Source organism: Dipodomys merriami, unplaced genomic scaffold (genome assembly GCF_024711535.1).
Source record: "Dipodomys merriami isolate MVZ:Mamm:240054 unplaced genomic scaffold, mDipMer1.0.p SCAF_45, whole genome shotgun sequence".
In the NCBI taxonomy this organism is placed as follows: Eukaryota; Metazoa; Chordata; class Mammalia; order Rodentia; family Heteromyidae; genus Dipodomys; species Dipodomys merriami.
Genome location: NW_027206013.1, coordinates 3,677,773 through 3,694,897, shown reverse-complemented (window position 1 = coordinate 3,694,897; position 17,125 = coordinate 3,677,773). Strand labels below are relative to the sequence as shown.

General features: G+C 42.0%; 1 protein-coding gene across 8 annotated transcripts in view; it reads left to right on the top strand.

Annotated features, from left to right (window-relative positions):
• Znf280b (zinc finger protein 280B) overlaps positions 1-17,125 on the top strand; it is an 81,743-nt gene that overhangs the window by 38,303 nt on the left and 26,315 nt on the right. For 3 of the 8 annotated variants that reach the window (XR_011366451.1, XM_069994390.1, XM_069994389.1), the window contains 2 exons: positions 2,810-2,899; positions 13,661-13,774. The exons of 1 other annotated variant lie outside the window; for it this stretch is intronic. Coding sequence is in view for 6 of the 7 variants with exons in the window: in XM_069994390.1 (XP_069850491.1) it covers positions 2,848-2,899; positions 13,661-13,774 (166 nt within the window). In the remaining variant the exon portion in view is untranslated. Of the gene's footprint in view, positions 1-2,809; positions 2,900-4,570; positions 4,855-8,993; positions 9,091-13,660; positions 13,775-17,125 lie in introns of those variants that run through there. 4 more of the 8 variants (XM_069994394.1, XM_069994391.1, XM_069994393.1 and 1 more) reach the window with 4 other exon arrangements.

The following is a 17,125-nucleotide window of genomic DNA, read 5'->3' as shown; positions in this document are numbered from 1 at the left end:
TGCCATCTTGGCTTCATGGGAGCTCATCTGCTATTTTGTACCAACTCAGTTTCGCTCCAGCCTCAATTTTTTGTGTGTATGCCTATGTGTGTATGTCTGTGTCTGGCTTAAATTGTTGTCTGAGATTCCTGAAGTTTGTTCAGTTTGGATTCATACTTCAGTGCCAGCCAGTCTACATGCAGTCCAGATCCAGTCCATCTCTTCCAGCCTGGAAGACAGGCCTAGACCATCCTGACTACCTCCACCATGGTAAAAGTAGACTGGAGTCTCACTTGGCTCCATCACACGCTGCTGATTTCCTGGTGAAAGATTGCTTTGGATTTGTAAAAGCTAAGGCTTCTTCTGTAACTTTGGTTAACTTAAGCACTGTTAGGGGTACCAGAAATAAATCAATACTACATCTATGCTAAAATTCTCATCACCTCTAATGAGTTTTGTCATTGCAGAATATTTGTTAGTCAATTCTTGATAAGGACCAGGTAAGCTCCACTTAGTCTATTTGATCTCCTTGTTGCTTTAATTGTGACAAAGATTGCAGTTCAAAGCCACCCTGGGCCTAAAAATCCCTAAGACTCCATCTCCCAACTAACTTGCAAAGAACCAGGTTGGAAGCATGGCTCAAGACTCTTATTGCTAATTAACCAGCAAACACTGGAAGTTGTACTATAACTCAAAGTGGTAGAGCACTAGCCTTGACAGAAGTACTCAGGGACAGCACCCAGGCCTAGAGTTCAAGCCCCAAAACTGACAAAAAAAAAATACTAGAGAGCAAACAAATAGTAAGAGGAAGGGTTTGGGGCAGAAAATTATCTCTTGTGTTCCAGGCTGTCCTGGAGTTAGTGGAAATGTCCCTAGCTACTTCTGACATCTGACAACTAGGTAGGGAGAACATCAGGTAACAAAGACAATAATGTAAATTCCTGTCCAGTTAAAAGGTAGACTGGTGTGGACATTAGAGGGGCAGGCTTCTAGTTTCTACTGACCTCCCGGCTCTGGTTAATTTTGAAAGGGCAGGCACAAAGTGGCTGGTGTGACATCATCTCCTCTTATTCCTCTCCATGGTCCCTTGTTCCCCAGACTGGCTGAGTCTAGGTGCTCGTTGCTGGGATGGCTTGTCCCAGTTGGTATTCATGAAGGTTTGAACTCAAGGCCTTGGCACTGTCCCTAAGTACTTTTGCTCAACTAGTGCTCTACCACATTGAGTTATAGTACAACTTCCAGTGTTTGGCTGGTTAGAGATAAGAGTCTTGAGCCATGCTTTCAGCCCAGCTCTTTGCAGTTAGTTGGGAGATGGAGTCTTAGGGATTTTTAGGCCCAGGGTGGCTTTGAACTGCAATCTTTGTCACAAAAACCCTTTATCATTTCCAATTAAAGCAACAAGGAGATCAAATAGACTAAGTGGAGCTTACCTGGTCCTTATCAAGAATTGACCAACAGATATTCTGCAATGACAAAATTTGTTAGATGTGATGAGAATTTTAGCATAGATATTGTATTGATTTTGACATGATTGGCAGAAAGAGAGCAAAGAGAGCCTGAAAGTAAACAGACTTCTGACCATTTACCATTGCTGAGAATGGCATAAAAATTAGGTGCTCTGGCTTTCCAGAGAGCACAGGAGGCACTTCAAAGAGGTTTCATGGCTTGGGCATAACTCACAGCACCCCATTAAATGTGTAGGAGAGTCAGTCTGGTGAGTGAAGGAGAGCTGACCAGGCAGAAGCGGCTTCCCGACTTCCCCCACAGCACTCTAGAGAGAAATGGCCAAGCCCCCAAAACCAAGCATCCTTGACTCCAGAGGTGACCGGCCGTAGGATTTCTCTGGCGTGGCGCCACATCTGGACAGAGACTGAACAACAGAGAACTGTAGAGAATAGTTTCACTCACCAGAGTAGAGAAGTGGTGTGGACTTGGATGTGAAGGCCAGCAATGGTATTGGTGAAAAGTCTCATGTGGTGTCTCAAGGCAATTGAGTTCTCAGAAAAGGGGTGGTTAGGAAATTCTAACATTTCCAACTCAAAAACCCCATCCGAGTCATAGCACCATATATAAGGTATATTAAATCGGTAGGTTTCATTAGGTAGCTGATGAAGAGAACACCACGCACTATTCAGGCAGGAAAAGAAGTTTATTTACCAAACTGCTGCCCCCACCATGTATGGTAGAGAAGCATGGCTGAAAAGGAAAGGGGGTGACCCACCTCTGGGCCAGGACTTATCTAGGCCAGGAACAGGAAGAGGTGTGGGCAGGTGGGGAAAAGGTGTGGCCACACTAGATGTGGATGTGACCTCAGGTCTGGGACCCTCCTAAGGTCAGATGGGAGGCATGTGACCAGAGGTGGCCCAGGATGTGACCTAGCAGGAGGGGAAGGTCTGCCAGTTACCTAGGTAACAGAAACTGGGCGGAGAGATAGGGAGGTGTCCCTGAGCAGACTTTACAGTTAAAATTTGAATTTGTTTCTATGTGTTCTTGAATTTTAAATAAAAAATTGGGATTGAGTCATCAGATATTGCTCTGAGCCTATTTCAAACAGGAATGCACAAGAATAATTTCATAATACATGTAGCATTGCTTCTTAAACATTAATGTTCACAAAATCTCCCAGAGATCTTGTTGGAACAGTTTCTCAGTCAACAGAACAATTTCCAATTTATCTAGTAGTCTAGAGTAGGGAATTGTATTTCCAATAAGTTCCTAGGTAATGTTCCCATATCAGTGCTAATTCAGATATTTTTGTTTTCACAGTCAGATTGATTTTACTGGTAGCTTCGATCTTAAGAGTCTCACTAATTGTTTTTATACATTTCAGAGCTGTTGACTCTAGGCAAAAGGACAGAAGAAACAAACATGGAGGAGTTACTTTGGAGAGATGGGCTCCCAAAAGACAGCGAGGAACATGGTAATATATCACTGGATATTGAGCCATTGCCTCAGGAGCTCTCAGCCATTCTTAGCATTGAAGAGGCTTTGGGTTTATCTTCCCTAATGATTTAAATTGGAAATACTTTTCCAAAGTATGTAGTGATAATCAGTCTCAGACTCTCAGTCCCCCTGCTGCAGGCAGGGATTTCTTCCCACTAATGGATAGAGAAGTGATTAGAGAAGGGGGGGGGGGGCAGCTGGCGGTTTTTATTTGTTATCTTTATTTATGTTTATTTATCCACTTATTTATTTTTGCTACTACTGGAGTTGGAACTCAGAACCTAGTTTAGTTTAGTTTTGTTTTTTTGCTTAAGGCTGACACTCTGCCACTTGAGTCACAACTCTACTACTGGCTTTTTGGTAGTTAATTGGAGTCTTATCGACTTTCCTGTCTAGACTAGTTTCAAACTATAATTCTCACATCTACTTATGACCTCTGGAGAGCGAGACAATCCACTGAGGCACAGACTGTGAAAGGTGGACAAAGAAGTTTATTTACGCCAGAAAAGGGTCATGAGACTACCTTGTCCTGGGCTAGATACCAAGAGCAGCCTCCACCACCAAACCTCCAATAGGCTGTCGTCCTGACTCCCCGACCTTTATTAGTTGGTCTGCAAACCTCCCAACCTCAGACCTCCGAAGCTCCAAAGCGAAGGCTGTTCCCTTTCTTCCCTTCCTCCTGCTCTGCAGGCCTCGCCACTCTGCACAGGCCTGCCCTGCTCTGCTCCTGCGGGCGCCTCTCCACAGACCTCTCTAGAGGAAGGTCCCAAATGGCCTCCAGAGGAGGCCCCAAATGACCTCCGAAGGAGGCCCCGAATGACCCCTCAAGTAGGCCCCGAATGGCTTCCTCAAGAAGCCCCGAACGGCCCCTCAAGGAAGCCCTGAATGACCTCTGAAGGAGGTCCCAAATGGCTTCTCGAGGAGGCCGGGAATGACCTCCCCGAGAAGCCCCAAATGGACTTTCGAGGCCTGCCCTGCTCCGGCAGGCTTTCCCCTTCCGCCGCCTCTCCTGCCCTCCTGCCTCCCCTTCCTCCGCGCTGTCTCCTCAGGACTCTCGGTCTTTCCCTTACCCTCCTCTCCTCAGGACTCCCGGTCTCCTCCGGACTCCTCTCCTCAGGACTCCGGACTCCTCTCCTCAGGACTCCGGTCTCCTCCGGACTCCTCAGGACTCCCGGTCTCCTCCGGACTCCTCTCCTCAGGACTCCATGTGAACTCCGGACTCCTCTCTCCTCCCTCCCTCCCGTCTGTTTTCCCCTAACCTCCCTCTCACCTCTCCTCCGGCCATTGGTTTTCCACCTACTCCTCCTCACTGCCCCTAAAGCCCTCGGATTTTCTCCTACTCTCTCCTCTCCCCGCCACCTCGGAACACACAGCCTATATATACCCAGATAAGCTGTGCCCTTCCCCACTAACGGTTTCAAACCACCATTCATGCTCCTCCCCTAAGCTGCCCCCTCTCCCCCATAGGCAGCTCACCATGTGGGGCTCCACACCCCGCCCCCTCCAATGGCACACCCCGCCCCCTCCAGTGGCACACCCCGCCCCCTCCAATGGCACACCCCGCCCCCTTTTGGCAGTGCGTCCCGCCCCTTTCTGCGGCATGGCACGCCCCTCCGGCGGTGGGGCAGTGACCTCAGCCTCTGCAAGCCCTGCTCTGTACGGTGGCTTGGTCTGTGGAGCGGTGAGGCTCGCCTCTTGATGCCCCGCCCCCTCCAGCAGGCCGGGCCAAGGGACCATGCTGACTATTGGGCCCTGCTGATTATTGGGACCCCACGGGGTATTACATCTCAACCTCCTGAGTAGCTGGGATTACAGCCAAGAGCCAGTGGTGCCAGACTTGATTTAATGATAGATAAGTGTGTGTGGAATCCAGCCTAGGGTGTTACCAGCTTTGGTAGTGATTTATAGTGACTGACTCAGCTAATGCTACAGGTGAGTGTCATAATCTCTCCTTGGAAACACAACAGTGGCTCCTGGGTCACAAGTCTGAGAATCTGTTCCTGAGACCCACAAGAGAAAATAGAATTATCATTAAACTTCAAGGATCACGCTGAGACTGCTTTTATGTGGACTGTCCAAGCTTGCAGTCTCTTTCCCTAATCTGTACTGTAAATCAAGAAAGGACCATCATCCAGGTCATGGTTAGGGCATTCTCAAGGGCTCAGCTTCCTTAGATGGAGTTTTATGTCTGTGAGACTTTTTTTTCTCTGCAAATAAAGCTTCATTAGAATGTATCCAGGCTTGTTTCGCGACACATTCCTTACCTGTGACAATTTTCACATTCTAATGATAGAGTTGAATGACCGTATATAACCAAAGCCAAACCGTGAGGCTTTTTAATGTCCCCCACGCTATTAGAAGGTTTCTCATGCAAATCAACCATCCTCTATTCCCCTCTAGTGTGCACCCTCTCTCCCTGGGAGAGAGCTTGAAACAAGTGGGTGCTGATACCTCTCATGGATAAATGACTAGAATCAAGCTACTGAGTGATATGAGGATCAAGGTCTCACTATACCTACACCCCTACAACCTATTAGTAAACTATAGGTCCTAACTTTGGAAAGCTTTAGGGATGAATGATGAGGTAAATTAAACTTCCTATTCCATCAATCTGGCCTTTCTGAAACATACCTATGAGTATTTTCTTCCTTCCTTGGGTAAAATTATTTCTTATCTTTTTTGTGCATACCTAGCAGGTTCTCCTTGCTCCACCTTCATGGGGACATCATAAGAGGTGTATGTGGCATTTCAAGGGACAGGGGCCTTCCACTGACATCCTGGAAAATGTCTTCAGTGACAGTATGGGATGATGGGGATGATGTGAGGCTGTGAAAAGTGAGGAGCCTCAGTAAAACTAGACTCTGAGGAGAGATGTGATAGAATTACATTTCAAGGGCTGGGAAGGTGGCTCAGTGGTAGAGCACTTGCCTTGCATGCCTGAGGCTCTGGGTTCGATTCCTCAGCACCACATAAGCAGAAAAAAAAATTTTTTTAAGCCAGAAGTGGCACTGTGGCTCAAGTGGTAGAGTGCTAGCTTTGAGCTGAAGAGCTGAGGGACAGCACTCAGGCCCAGAGTTCAGGCCCCACGACTGGACCCAAAAAAAGAAGTACATTTCAATCAATTGTGAATTTCCTCCCAACTTAATATATAGATAACAATAAAATGTTTCTTGTAATCAGAAATAACATTGTGCAGTGCAAATTGGAGACAAATGAAAAGAAATATTGGACATCTTTTATTCAGTAGTGGGGCTTGAACTCAGAACCTTGTGTTCTCGTACAACTTGTTCACTCAAGGCTGGTGCTCTGCCACTTGAGCCACACCTCCACTTCTGGCTTTCATTCTTTTCAAGCTTGAGTAACGGTTGCAGTTTTTCCTCAGCTTGTGGGGACAGAGCCAGGCCCAAAAGAATATACTAGGAATGTGCCTGTGGGAAGCAGGCAACCTGGGAAACAAAGGAACTGGATCAAATAAACTCTGTCTTACCAAGTCACATAGTGAGTCAAATATCTGATTGTTGGACAATAAATGTCAATGGATAGAGAATAGATTTAAAGCCAGTGAAGTGGCACACTGCTGTAATCTCAGCACTTTGGAGGCTGAGGTAGAAGGATTATGAATTTGACAATCCTGGGTTATAAGCAAGATCCTATCTCAGCAGAGTTGAATAGATGGATCTGAAGAAGGTTTTGTCATCTCAGGGACAAATGTGACCCTAGCAACAAAATCGAGGGCCAATTGCTCATTATTACACATTTGAATAAGAGTTAGTTTTATATTAAAAAACAAAAACACAAAAATAAACTCAAACTTCTGACAAGGTGCCAGTAGCTCACGCCTGTAACCTTAGCTACTCTGGAGGCTGAAATCTGTTGATTGTGGTTCCAAGCCAGCTTGGGCAGGAAAATTTGTGAGGCTTTTATCTCCAATGAAAATACACACAAAAAAGCCATAAAAGGAGCTGTGGCTGAAGCGGTAGCACAAAAGCTCAGGGCTAGTGCTCAGCCCTTGAATTCAAGCCCTAGAACTGGCACAAATACCCATTCTGGACGGAAACTTTCTATTTCATTAGGAAGAAAATAATGGGTGGAATGAAGCGTGCCTGTGGGTACGTGTGCTGAGAAGGACTCACTGGTCCAATAAATGATACGCTGCAGGAAAACACTGGAAACTTCCATGCCCATCTTATTTGAAATTGATCTACAAAAATGATTTAACTCCAAAAACAGTGCTCTACAAATGCAGCCCTTCTAGCCAATGTACATTCTGTAAAAAGTGAACTACATAATGAGCATATAGAGATGGGAGGGAGGGAGGACATGGGGGAAAACCATGGAAAGGGTGAAATTAATCAAGATGCATTATACTCAACTACCTGACTTATGGCATTGTAATCTCTTTGTACAGCTGTTTAATAATAAAAATAGTGCTGCAGTAAAAAAAAAAAAAAAGAAAGAAAGAAAGAAATAACACTGTGTGAACAAGTTAGTGGATTACCAAAAAGCATACTAAGGCATCTTTTGGCTATTTACTTGCTTTTATTATCTTTAAGTAGTTGTGCAAAGGGATTCCAGTTCATCATATCAGCTTGGAAGTGCAATGCATGTTGATCAATATCAGCCCTTTTATCATTCTCACTCCCATCCTTTGGCTTAATAAACCTTTATGGAGCATAAGGCTTGGACAATAGACAGGGAATCTGGGAGGTAAGAAGACCAGAACCCTGGGAAAAGGAAGGGTTTTATATACTGAAAGAATGAGAGCCCAGTGGCTCACACTGTAACCCTAGTTACTCAGGAAGCTGAGATCTGAGGACTCTGTGGTTCAAAGCCAGCCCAGGCAGGAAAGTTTGTGAGATTCTTATTTCCAATTAACTACCCCAAAGCCAAAAAGGGATTTGGTGCTCAAATGGTAGAGTACTAGCCTTGTACAAATAAAACAGGGAAAGCACCTGGGCCCTGAATTCAAGCCCTGGGATTGACATATTTTAAAGTATTATATATTTATCTCCAAAATATTTACCCCTCAAAGGATGTTCTTGGGGAAATATTTTTTCTCATTTACTTAGTAAGTAATCTATCATTTAATTATTAAACAATGATAGAAAAGTTCATCACTGAAGTTAGACTTTGAGAGACAAATAACATCATAATAACATGTGAGACAGAATATGTACTCTGATAGTATTTTGGGGGAAAGTTAGGTTTTTCTCAAATGAATTCCTAGTAGAGATATAGCTCACATGGTTGAACATCACCCTGGAGCAAAAAAGCTAAGCAAGAGCATGAAGTCTTGGGTTCAAACCCCAGTAACTATTACACATTTAAAAAGTGAACAAAAACATAAAAAGAATTCCTGCTAATGCAATTTTTAATCTAAGGAACAAAGTTTATTTGTTCTAGAAACAGGTGATGGTTCAGAAATGGTACAGCAAATAGGATGGTATTTCAAATCAAGTATATGAACTCTGGTTTCTAATGTTTGATTTATTCCTCTTCAATGTAAAATTCGTACTATTGACTATGCTTGGGCTGTGGCATGCCCTTTCATGTTTAGTTGTTTTTTAAATATGCTTCTTCCCATAATGCTGCAAATACCTCCTCAAACATTTCTTCCCATTATGCCCTGATCAACCAATGTAAAGAACCCAAGTGGCACATGATCAAGCCATCAGGCAATCAATGTAAAGCCCAAGGGGGGAGATATGGGAGAAGCCCTGTACTATAAAACCTGTCTTGTGAGAGGACTCCATTGGGCTCTTTGAGGTCCCTCTCCTGAAAGTCTCCCTACTTTACTTTTACTTTCAAGTAAACTTGCTGTCTTAAAAAAAAAAAAAGGCATTATAATGTGTGGGTTTAAAATTCTGTTTCTGAAATAACATATAACACATAATAATATATAATATTTATAATAACCTCTTTCAAGTGATATCCTTGTACTTGCATAAATATTTAGCAGCTCTTGGACCCCACAGTATGGATTGTGATTCACTCTGAAAGTTCTGTGACATACTGTCACTATGGTGATATGATTATACATATTTTCTCTGTTACTGAATGCCACTATCTGTGCTATTTTCAAAGCTCACACATAGCAGAGAGTTTTCATAGCACATTGCTTTCATTCCAATAGTTTCATTATGGGGAACTTGTGGTTCTGTACAAAAGGTATGTTAATATTATCCATTAATGCTGTCTTTTCAAATATTTCTCAAAATACTTTATTTGAAAATATTTCAGTTATTATATATTGTATAGATAGTTATGTTAGGTTTTTTTTTTCTTTTGTTGGTCATGGGGCTTGAACTCTGGGCCTGGGCTCTGTCCGTGAGCTCTTCAGCTCAAGGCTAGTGTTCTACCACTTGAGCCACAGCACTACTTCTGGTTTTCTGGTGGTTAATTGAACTGCGATCCTCAGATCTCAGCCTCCTTAGTAGCTAGGATTATAGGCATGAGCCACCAGTGCCAGGCTTATGTTAGGTTTTATAGTTATACTTATAGTCAGGTTTTATCATTTTATTTTGTGTGCTAGTACTTGGGTTTGAACTCAGGGTCACTCTCTTGACTTTTTCACTCAAAGGTAGCACTCTACTTTGAGCTATACTTCCAGTTCTGTCTTTATGCTGGTTAATTGGAAATAAAAGTCTCACCAACTTGACTGCCTATTTTGGCTTTGAACTATGATCCTTAGATCTAAGCCTCTGAGTAGATAGCCACCAGCACCTAGCTCATTTTAATTTTCTGTTAAAAGCTTTGCCTTTACATTTTATCCTCAATCATATATATATGTATATATGGGTATATGTATTTCTTTACACATATATTCCTTTCCCCTTATATTTTTCCTCTATCATTTACATATTTATAATACACATTATATAAGGAATATATATGATAATGTATGATATATAATCACATATCTATGATATACAATATATATTGCGACGGACCAGCTTGGCCGGAGCACTGGGACTGATGGGACAGGGATCTCAGGATAGGTGGGCAAGGAGTCAGCAAAGTGACAGACACAGACTCAAAAGAGTTGCATCTGAGTGTATCTTTATTAAGGAGAATTAACATTTTTATACAGTGTGTAATTGTGACATAGATTTTTTGTTTATTTAAGCACATAATCAATTTTTAAGAAAAGAAAAGCAAAGCATTGATGGATTACATGAAAATTGATGACTATCCCATCAACTGTTTAAGCTAAGTGGTGCAAAACAAGTCTAGCATATAGTTTAATAGAATGCGTCATCTATTCAGCCTTTTTATGTTTAATAATTAACAAACCTAAGACAGGGCTGTACTTATATTGCACTCTTTTTATTTTTTCCATATATTTTCAAGTCCCTTTGAAACCATCCTAAAAACCACTTCCTGGTCAGGCATTCTCTGTTTTCTATGATTTTAATCCCAATATTTGTTTACATAAATTTCTAAGTGTTATTTTAAACTATCTTATTGTTGTTTTGATAATAAACACCATAATGGTCTAGATCTACCTAATCTTTGCATAAATCTAATGAGTTCCAAAATACCCTTTTTTCTTTTACATTAATCCATCTATTTTTATCTTTATAAGCTCCTTTATAAGGCAATGGTTCATTGATCAGTTCAGGAAATGTGATGTCACTAACTTTATATTTTGTGGGAAACCACCATTTATTCCCTATAACATAAACTGGACTAAACTTAGTCATAACTGTTGGGGGAATATTTCTTTTCCTTTTATTATCAGGGTCCTTTTTTCTAGAACTCTCTGAGCTTCTGGGATAACTCCTTCTAGCTTAGTTTAATTCATTAATTCTGCCTGTTGTAACATATCTGGAAATTTTAAGTTTCTATATTAACTATGTGTGAGCTGCAAAACTGCTTGTGAAGTTGTAGGCGTTTCTGGAGGCAGCATCACATCAGATGATAGATTGATTGGGGCATTGCCCACATTTAATCTTTGGTCCTAGTCTTTATTATTCAGAGAAGCCGTCTCTATTGGACTGGAAAGAAACAACATGCTCTGTTCGCGGATCAATAGAAAAATAGCCAAAACAAGAATAAAGGCAATGAATGTACAGCCAAGAAGAATATAGTAAGAATAAAGGTAGAGGCTATAAAGGTGCAGCCAAGTGTATGGGAAGCCTTGAACCAACACCCCCTTCCTGCGGGCATGCTTCCTTGAAGCTCTTTGTCTAACGCGATCTCTCACACAGACTCCGCAGGAGATGGCGTGGGAATATATGATATATATAATCACAAATATTACATATAGGAATCTGTGTGTGCACATTTAACATATCCCTAAAGAGATATTCCCTGGGATTAATAATATAGGTTTCTTTTGTGTATATGTGTTCCAATACTGGGGCTTGAACTCAGTACCAGGACACTCTTCCTTAGCTTTTGCATTCAAGGTGGTGCTTTCTTTTTTCTTTTTTCTTTTTTTTTTGGGGGGGGGGATTCCGGTTGTGGGGCCTGAATTCAGGGCCTGGGCGCTGTCCCTCAGCTCTTCAGCTCAAGGCTAGCACTCTACCACTTGAGCCACAGCGCCACTTCCGGCTTTTTTCTTTTTGCTTATGTGGTGCTGAGGAATCGAACCCAGGGCCTCATGCATGCAAGGCAAGCGCTCTACCACTGAGCCACCTTCCCAGCCCCCAAGGTGGTGCTTTATTACTTGAGCTGCAGTCTACTTTTTGCTGGTTATTAAAAATGAGAGTATGGCAGATTTTCCTGCCCAGGCTGTCTTCAAACTACAGTCCTCACATCTCAGCCACCCAAGTTTCTAGGTTACAGATGTGACCACCAGCAATCAGCGATAACAGAGATTTCTGTATTATAATTTAAGTTCTGCTTTATTGAAGTTTTTAGTTTTGGACATTGGAATGGATCTAGATTGGTGATATTTTAAGGCATTTCACATGATAAACTGGCTACTCCTCCCACCCCCTTGAACAGGCTAGGGTACACAGTTACTGGGGTTACTAGTCCCCAAGACAGTGTGGAACACAGACACATTTCACTAATTCATCAAACATCAGCCACTTTGCCTGTCAATTCACATTGAGGGCCTTTCCAGGGTTGGCCAAGTAAAGGGAAGTTTATTGATTACACAGCCATCACAGGGCAGTGAGCTTAGAAGGACCTGACATCTGGGTCATGTTTGAAGACAGTAAATCACTGGCCTCAGGGTGGTCACTGGATCATCAGAAGCACTCATTTCAAGGTGAAGATGGTGGTGAAGGAAGTCCACACATTGACCTTTTCAAGCTCCTCAGGGGACTTCGTCTGGAGGAAACAGTCATATTTTGGTTCAGAGACTGAAAGATACAGGAAAATGTGGTTTAAGATAAAGCAACCTGGCTAGGTATGGGTGGCTCATGTTATAATCCTAGCCACTCCAGAGGCTGAGATATGAGGATTGCAGTTTGAAGACAGCCTAGGCAGAAGAGTTTGTGAGGCTCTTATCTCCAATTACCAAAAAACGGAGTGAAGCTATGGCTCAAGTGGGAGAATGCTAGTCTTGAGCTAAAAAGCTCAAGGACAGTTTCCAGGCCCTAATGGGGGGTGGGGGGGAGGAGAGACAGAGAGAGACAGAGAGACAGAGACAGAGATGCTGCCCTTATCTGCAGCATCTCCAGAGAATTTACTTTTCCTTCCTGTGACCATCACATGACAGTTGCTTAGAATGGGAGAAAAGAAGGAACTGATCTCAAGGTGGTCATTGAATTATCAGAAGTGCTCACAATGAAACAGTATGAAAACGGTGGCAGAGGAAACACATACATTTAAACAAAAAAATAAATGAGAAAAAAAAAAAGAAGGAAAAGTCAATATCCATTCCATGCTGTCCTGGAGCCATCAAAACACCCTCTCTAGATTCAACTCCTCCGGTCTAGCTCTATTATCTGGCATTTAGTCAACATCACTGAGGACTTTGGAACTGCTAGTCTTCTTTCTTAAGCCTTTACCTTCATGTAGTTATTTTTAGACTAACAGTATATAAATATAGGCACATTAAATTTCTAGCATCACAGTACAAAGAATTAAGAAAAGAGTAATTACATGGCCTCACCTGGGTCTATGTGTCCTTGAGTGGGATTTGGGGCCAGGCTATCAGGCACCAGCACCTGTTACAGTGTCCTCTGACTTTCTATATTTTCTTATCTATATGTTATCTGTCCATGATACACACGATGCATGTATTAAGTTCACAGGTAAACTGCCCCATGATCTTCCTGAAGCCCTACTCTTGACTGAGCTGGCTCTGCTTGGAAACCAGCAAACAGGGCCAAAAGCTCCAAATTATTTATTTTCCTTTGAATACCAGCCATTAAGCTGATATATCTCTTTTTTTTAATTTTTTTTTGGGGGGGCAGTCTGGTCATGGGGCCTGAACTCTGGGCCTGGGCGCTGTCCCTCAGCTCTTCAGCTCAAGGCTAGCACTCTACCACTTGAGCCACAGCGCCACTTCTGCCTTTTTTTTTTCTGCTTATGTGGTGCTGAGGAATCGAACCCAGGGCCTCATGCATGCAAGGCAAGCGCTCTACCACTGAGCCACCTTCCCAGCCCTCTTTTATTATTATTATTATCTTAAAGTAGTTGTACAAAGAGAAGTCAATTCAACATGTCAGTTTATAAGTTCATGCATCTTGATGAAATGTCACCCTTTCATTGTACTCCCCCATCTCTCATCCCCACCTATCTCTGCATAATGCTAATCTTTTGCAAATATATTTTCCAGTTTCTTCTCTGATGAAATATTTCCGAAGAAATTCTAGCAAACACCCTCCAGGGAACAGAAAGATTCTAGTCCTTCCTTTACACCAGAAGTTACCAGTGTGTGATACAACTGAAGGTACTGTGAAAATTCAGTTATTAAATTGTATCAGGAACAATCATTGTAGATAACCATATGTCCTAATATGTAAGAGAAAACTGAAGAGTTTCAACAGGGGTGTGTGTGTGTGTGTGTGTGTGTGTGTGTGTGTGTGTGTGTGTGTGTGTGTGTGTGTGTGTGTGTGTGTGTGTGTGTGTGTGTGTGTGTGTGTGTGTGTGTGTGTGTGTGTGTGTGTGTGTGTGTGTGTGTGTGTGTGTGTGTGTGTGTGTGTGTGTGTGTGTGTGTGTGTGTATTGATCTCAGGGCCTAGGCTCTGAACCTGAACTTTTTTTCTCTTTTCTTTTTGTCAGTCCTGGGGCCCAAAATCTGGGCCTGGGCACTGTCCCTCAGCTCTTCAGCTCAAGGCTAGCACTCTACCACTTGAGCCACAGCACCACTTCTGGCTTTTTCTGCTTATGTGGTGCTGAGGAATGAAACCCAGGGTCTCATGCATGCAAGGCAAGCACTCAATAACTGAGCCACCTTCCCATCCAATGTCTACAGCCATACCACCTTGAACGGACCCAATCTCGTCTGAACTTTTTTTTCTCAAGGCTAGTGATCTACCGTTGGAGCAGTTTCACATTCAGCTTTTTGGTGGTTAATTAGGGATAAGAGTCTCATGGATTGGCTTTGAACTGTGATCCTCAGATGTCAGCTTCCTGAGTAGCTATGATTATAGGCATGAGCCATATTGACCAGCTTTCAACCATATTTTTAATTTCATACCTTTTTTAAAATTTCACGAGTTTCAATTATCTAACCAGTAATGCTATAAGAACAAAATTTGAAAATGCACTTTAAAATCATATTTTCTTTTTAATTAATACTAGATAGCATTTTCAGCTCATGCCTATAAATTACTTGATTGTTGAACACTGAGAAATTAGACATTCTAGTAACTGAAGTGCCAAATTGTTACTTTTATTATTTTATTTGTTTTTGTGCCAGTACTCAGGCTTAAACTCAGGGCCTCCTGCTCTCAACTTAGCTTTTTTTATTCAAGGCTAGTGCTCTACCACTTGAGCCACCACAGCTTCACTCGCTTTTTCTGATTAATTGGAGATTCGAATCTCTTAGATTTGTCTCCCCAGGCTGGCTTCAGATCTCACATCTCAGCCTCCTGAATAGCTAGGATTTGTAGCCTTTTGTGTAGGAAAGGTTTGAACTAATATAAAAATTATTAACACAGTTATTAATTCCTCCTCAGCACCCCGACACATAATTGCTCCTACTATTAAACTTCTTTTGTCATATCAGTACATTTCCTAAAATTAATGACCATAAATTAGTAATTTTTTTTTTTTTTTGTCGGTCATGGGGCTTGAACTCTGGGCCTGGGCGCTGTCCCTCAGCTCTTCAGCTCAAGGCAAGCGCTCTACCACTTGAGCTACAGCGCCACTTCCGGTTTTCTGGTGGTTTATTGGAGATAGTAGTCTCACGGTCTTTCCTGCCCGGGCTGGCTTTGAACCTCAATCCTCAGATCTCAGCCTCCTGAGTAGCTAGGATTACAGGAGTGAGCCACCAGCGCCCGGCTCATAAATTAGTAATTTTTTTAAGTCTGTATTCACATTGTTTCACTCTTTGTGTTACATGTACCTTTGTTTGAAATATTTGTATTGTCATGTTCTCCACAATGTCTCATACAGAATAGTTTTGTACCCTATAAATATCCTGTTCTTTACTAATTAATCTCTTTCCTTTTGCTCAATAACCATAGAAACTCTTGATACTTTTCTGTATTTACATTGTTTTTTTCCAGAATGCCATAGTTGGAATCATAGATTATGTAGCCTCTTTGTACAACCTGTTTCACTAATCAATATACACCTTCTTTTTATCACATGGTATCTCACTCCCCACTCCCCCCCCCTTTTTTTGTTGGTTGTGGGGCTTGAATTCAGCTTCGTAGGCACTGTTCCTAAGCTCCTTTGATCAAGGCTAGCAAGCACTCTACCACTTTGAGCCACAGCACCACTTCCAGTTTTTGAGTGGCTAATTGGAGATAAGAGTCTCACAGGGACTTTTCTACCCAGGCTGGCTTCAAACTGCAGTTCTCAGATCTCAGCCTCCTGAGTAGCTGGGATTATAGGCATGAGCCACCGGCATCCCGCTATCTCATTCCTTTAAATAATATTCCATTGTAGGGAATAAGTGAAAATTGACCATCCATTTCCCTAGTGAAGAACATCATGTTTGCTTTCAATTTTGGTGGCCATAGATAAAGCTGGATAAAACATTCATATGGAGCACTTCATCTAGATTTAACTTTTTATTTGAATGGGATAAACACCTAAGAGCACAGACTTGCATTTTCATTAGTTGGCTAGCATATATTCATATATTCATAAGAATCGGGTGGAGTCCATCAATTTAGTCATTTTTACCTGGGATGCTTCTTTGAAAGATTCAATTTCTTTAATAGATGTATCATAATTTAGATGATCTATTTTCTAGTGTGAGCATGAACATTTAAATTCCTCAAGATATCATACCTTTCATCTGAGTTATCTAATTGTGCATAAAATTGTTCATATATGTTTTTATGCCTTCATTATCCATTGGGTCAGTAATGAGGCCCTGCTTTCATCTATTGCATGAATAACCTGAGTTTTTGCTCTCCTGTATTACTTGCATAGTATGTTGGTTACTTTGTATAGCTGTGACCTAAATACTTGAGAGAGCAACATTTTCACTTTCAGAGATTCTTTTTTTTTTGGTCTGAGACTGGGACTGGACCTCATTGACTAGCTCTCTATCACCTGAGCCACTCCCCTGTAGTCCTTATCTGTGGTGAAATAGTACATCTTGACAATAGAAGTGTGTGGAAGAGGAAGCTGTTTGCTTCCTGGTAGAGCAGATGGAATGGGACTAGAGAAAGATATAGCCCCAAGGACACCTCCCATCCTCTCCCTCCAACTAAGTCCCAGCTCCTACTGTTTACTGTCTCAAAATGTCATCATGATTACAAATCTATCAAGGTGTTAGTCCATTCATTCAAAGTCCTAATATTCTAATCACCTATGAAGGTGAAAACACCTTCATAGACATATACACATGTGAGCTTTATTAATCTCCTAAAGGTTTCTCAATTCAGTCAACTTGACAATGAAAATTGTTATGCCTCTTGTCAGCTGGACACTGAAACACATTTTCTTAAGCTGCTGCAACATTCCTTCCCAGGTCTCCAAAAGATTGCTGCACATCCTCTAATGCAAAATGCATTTAGTCCATCTTTGTAAGTCCCCATATCCTTAACTATTCCAACATTATTCCAGTACCCTAATACCCAAGTTCAAAAAATAACAACATAATTGATAAATAAGATAAT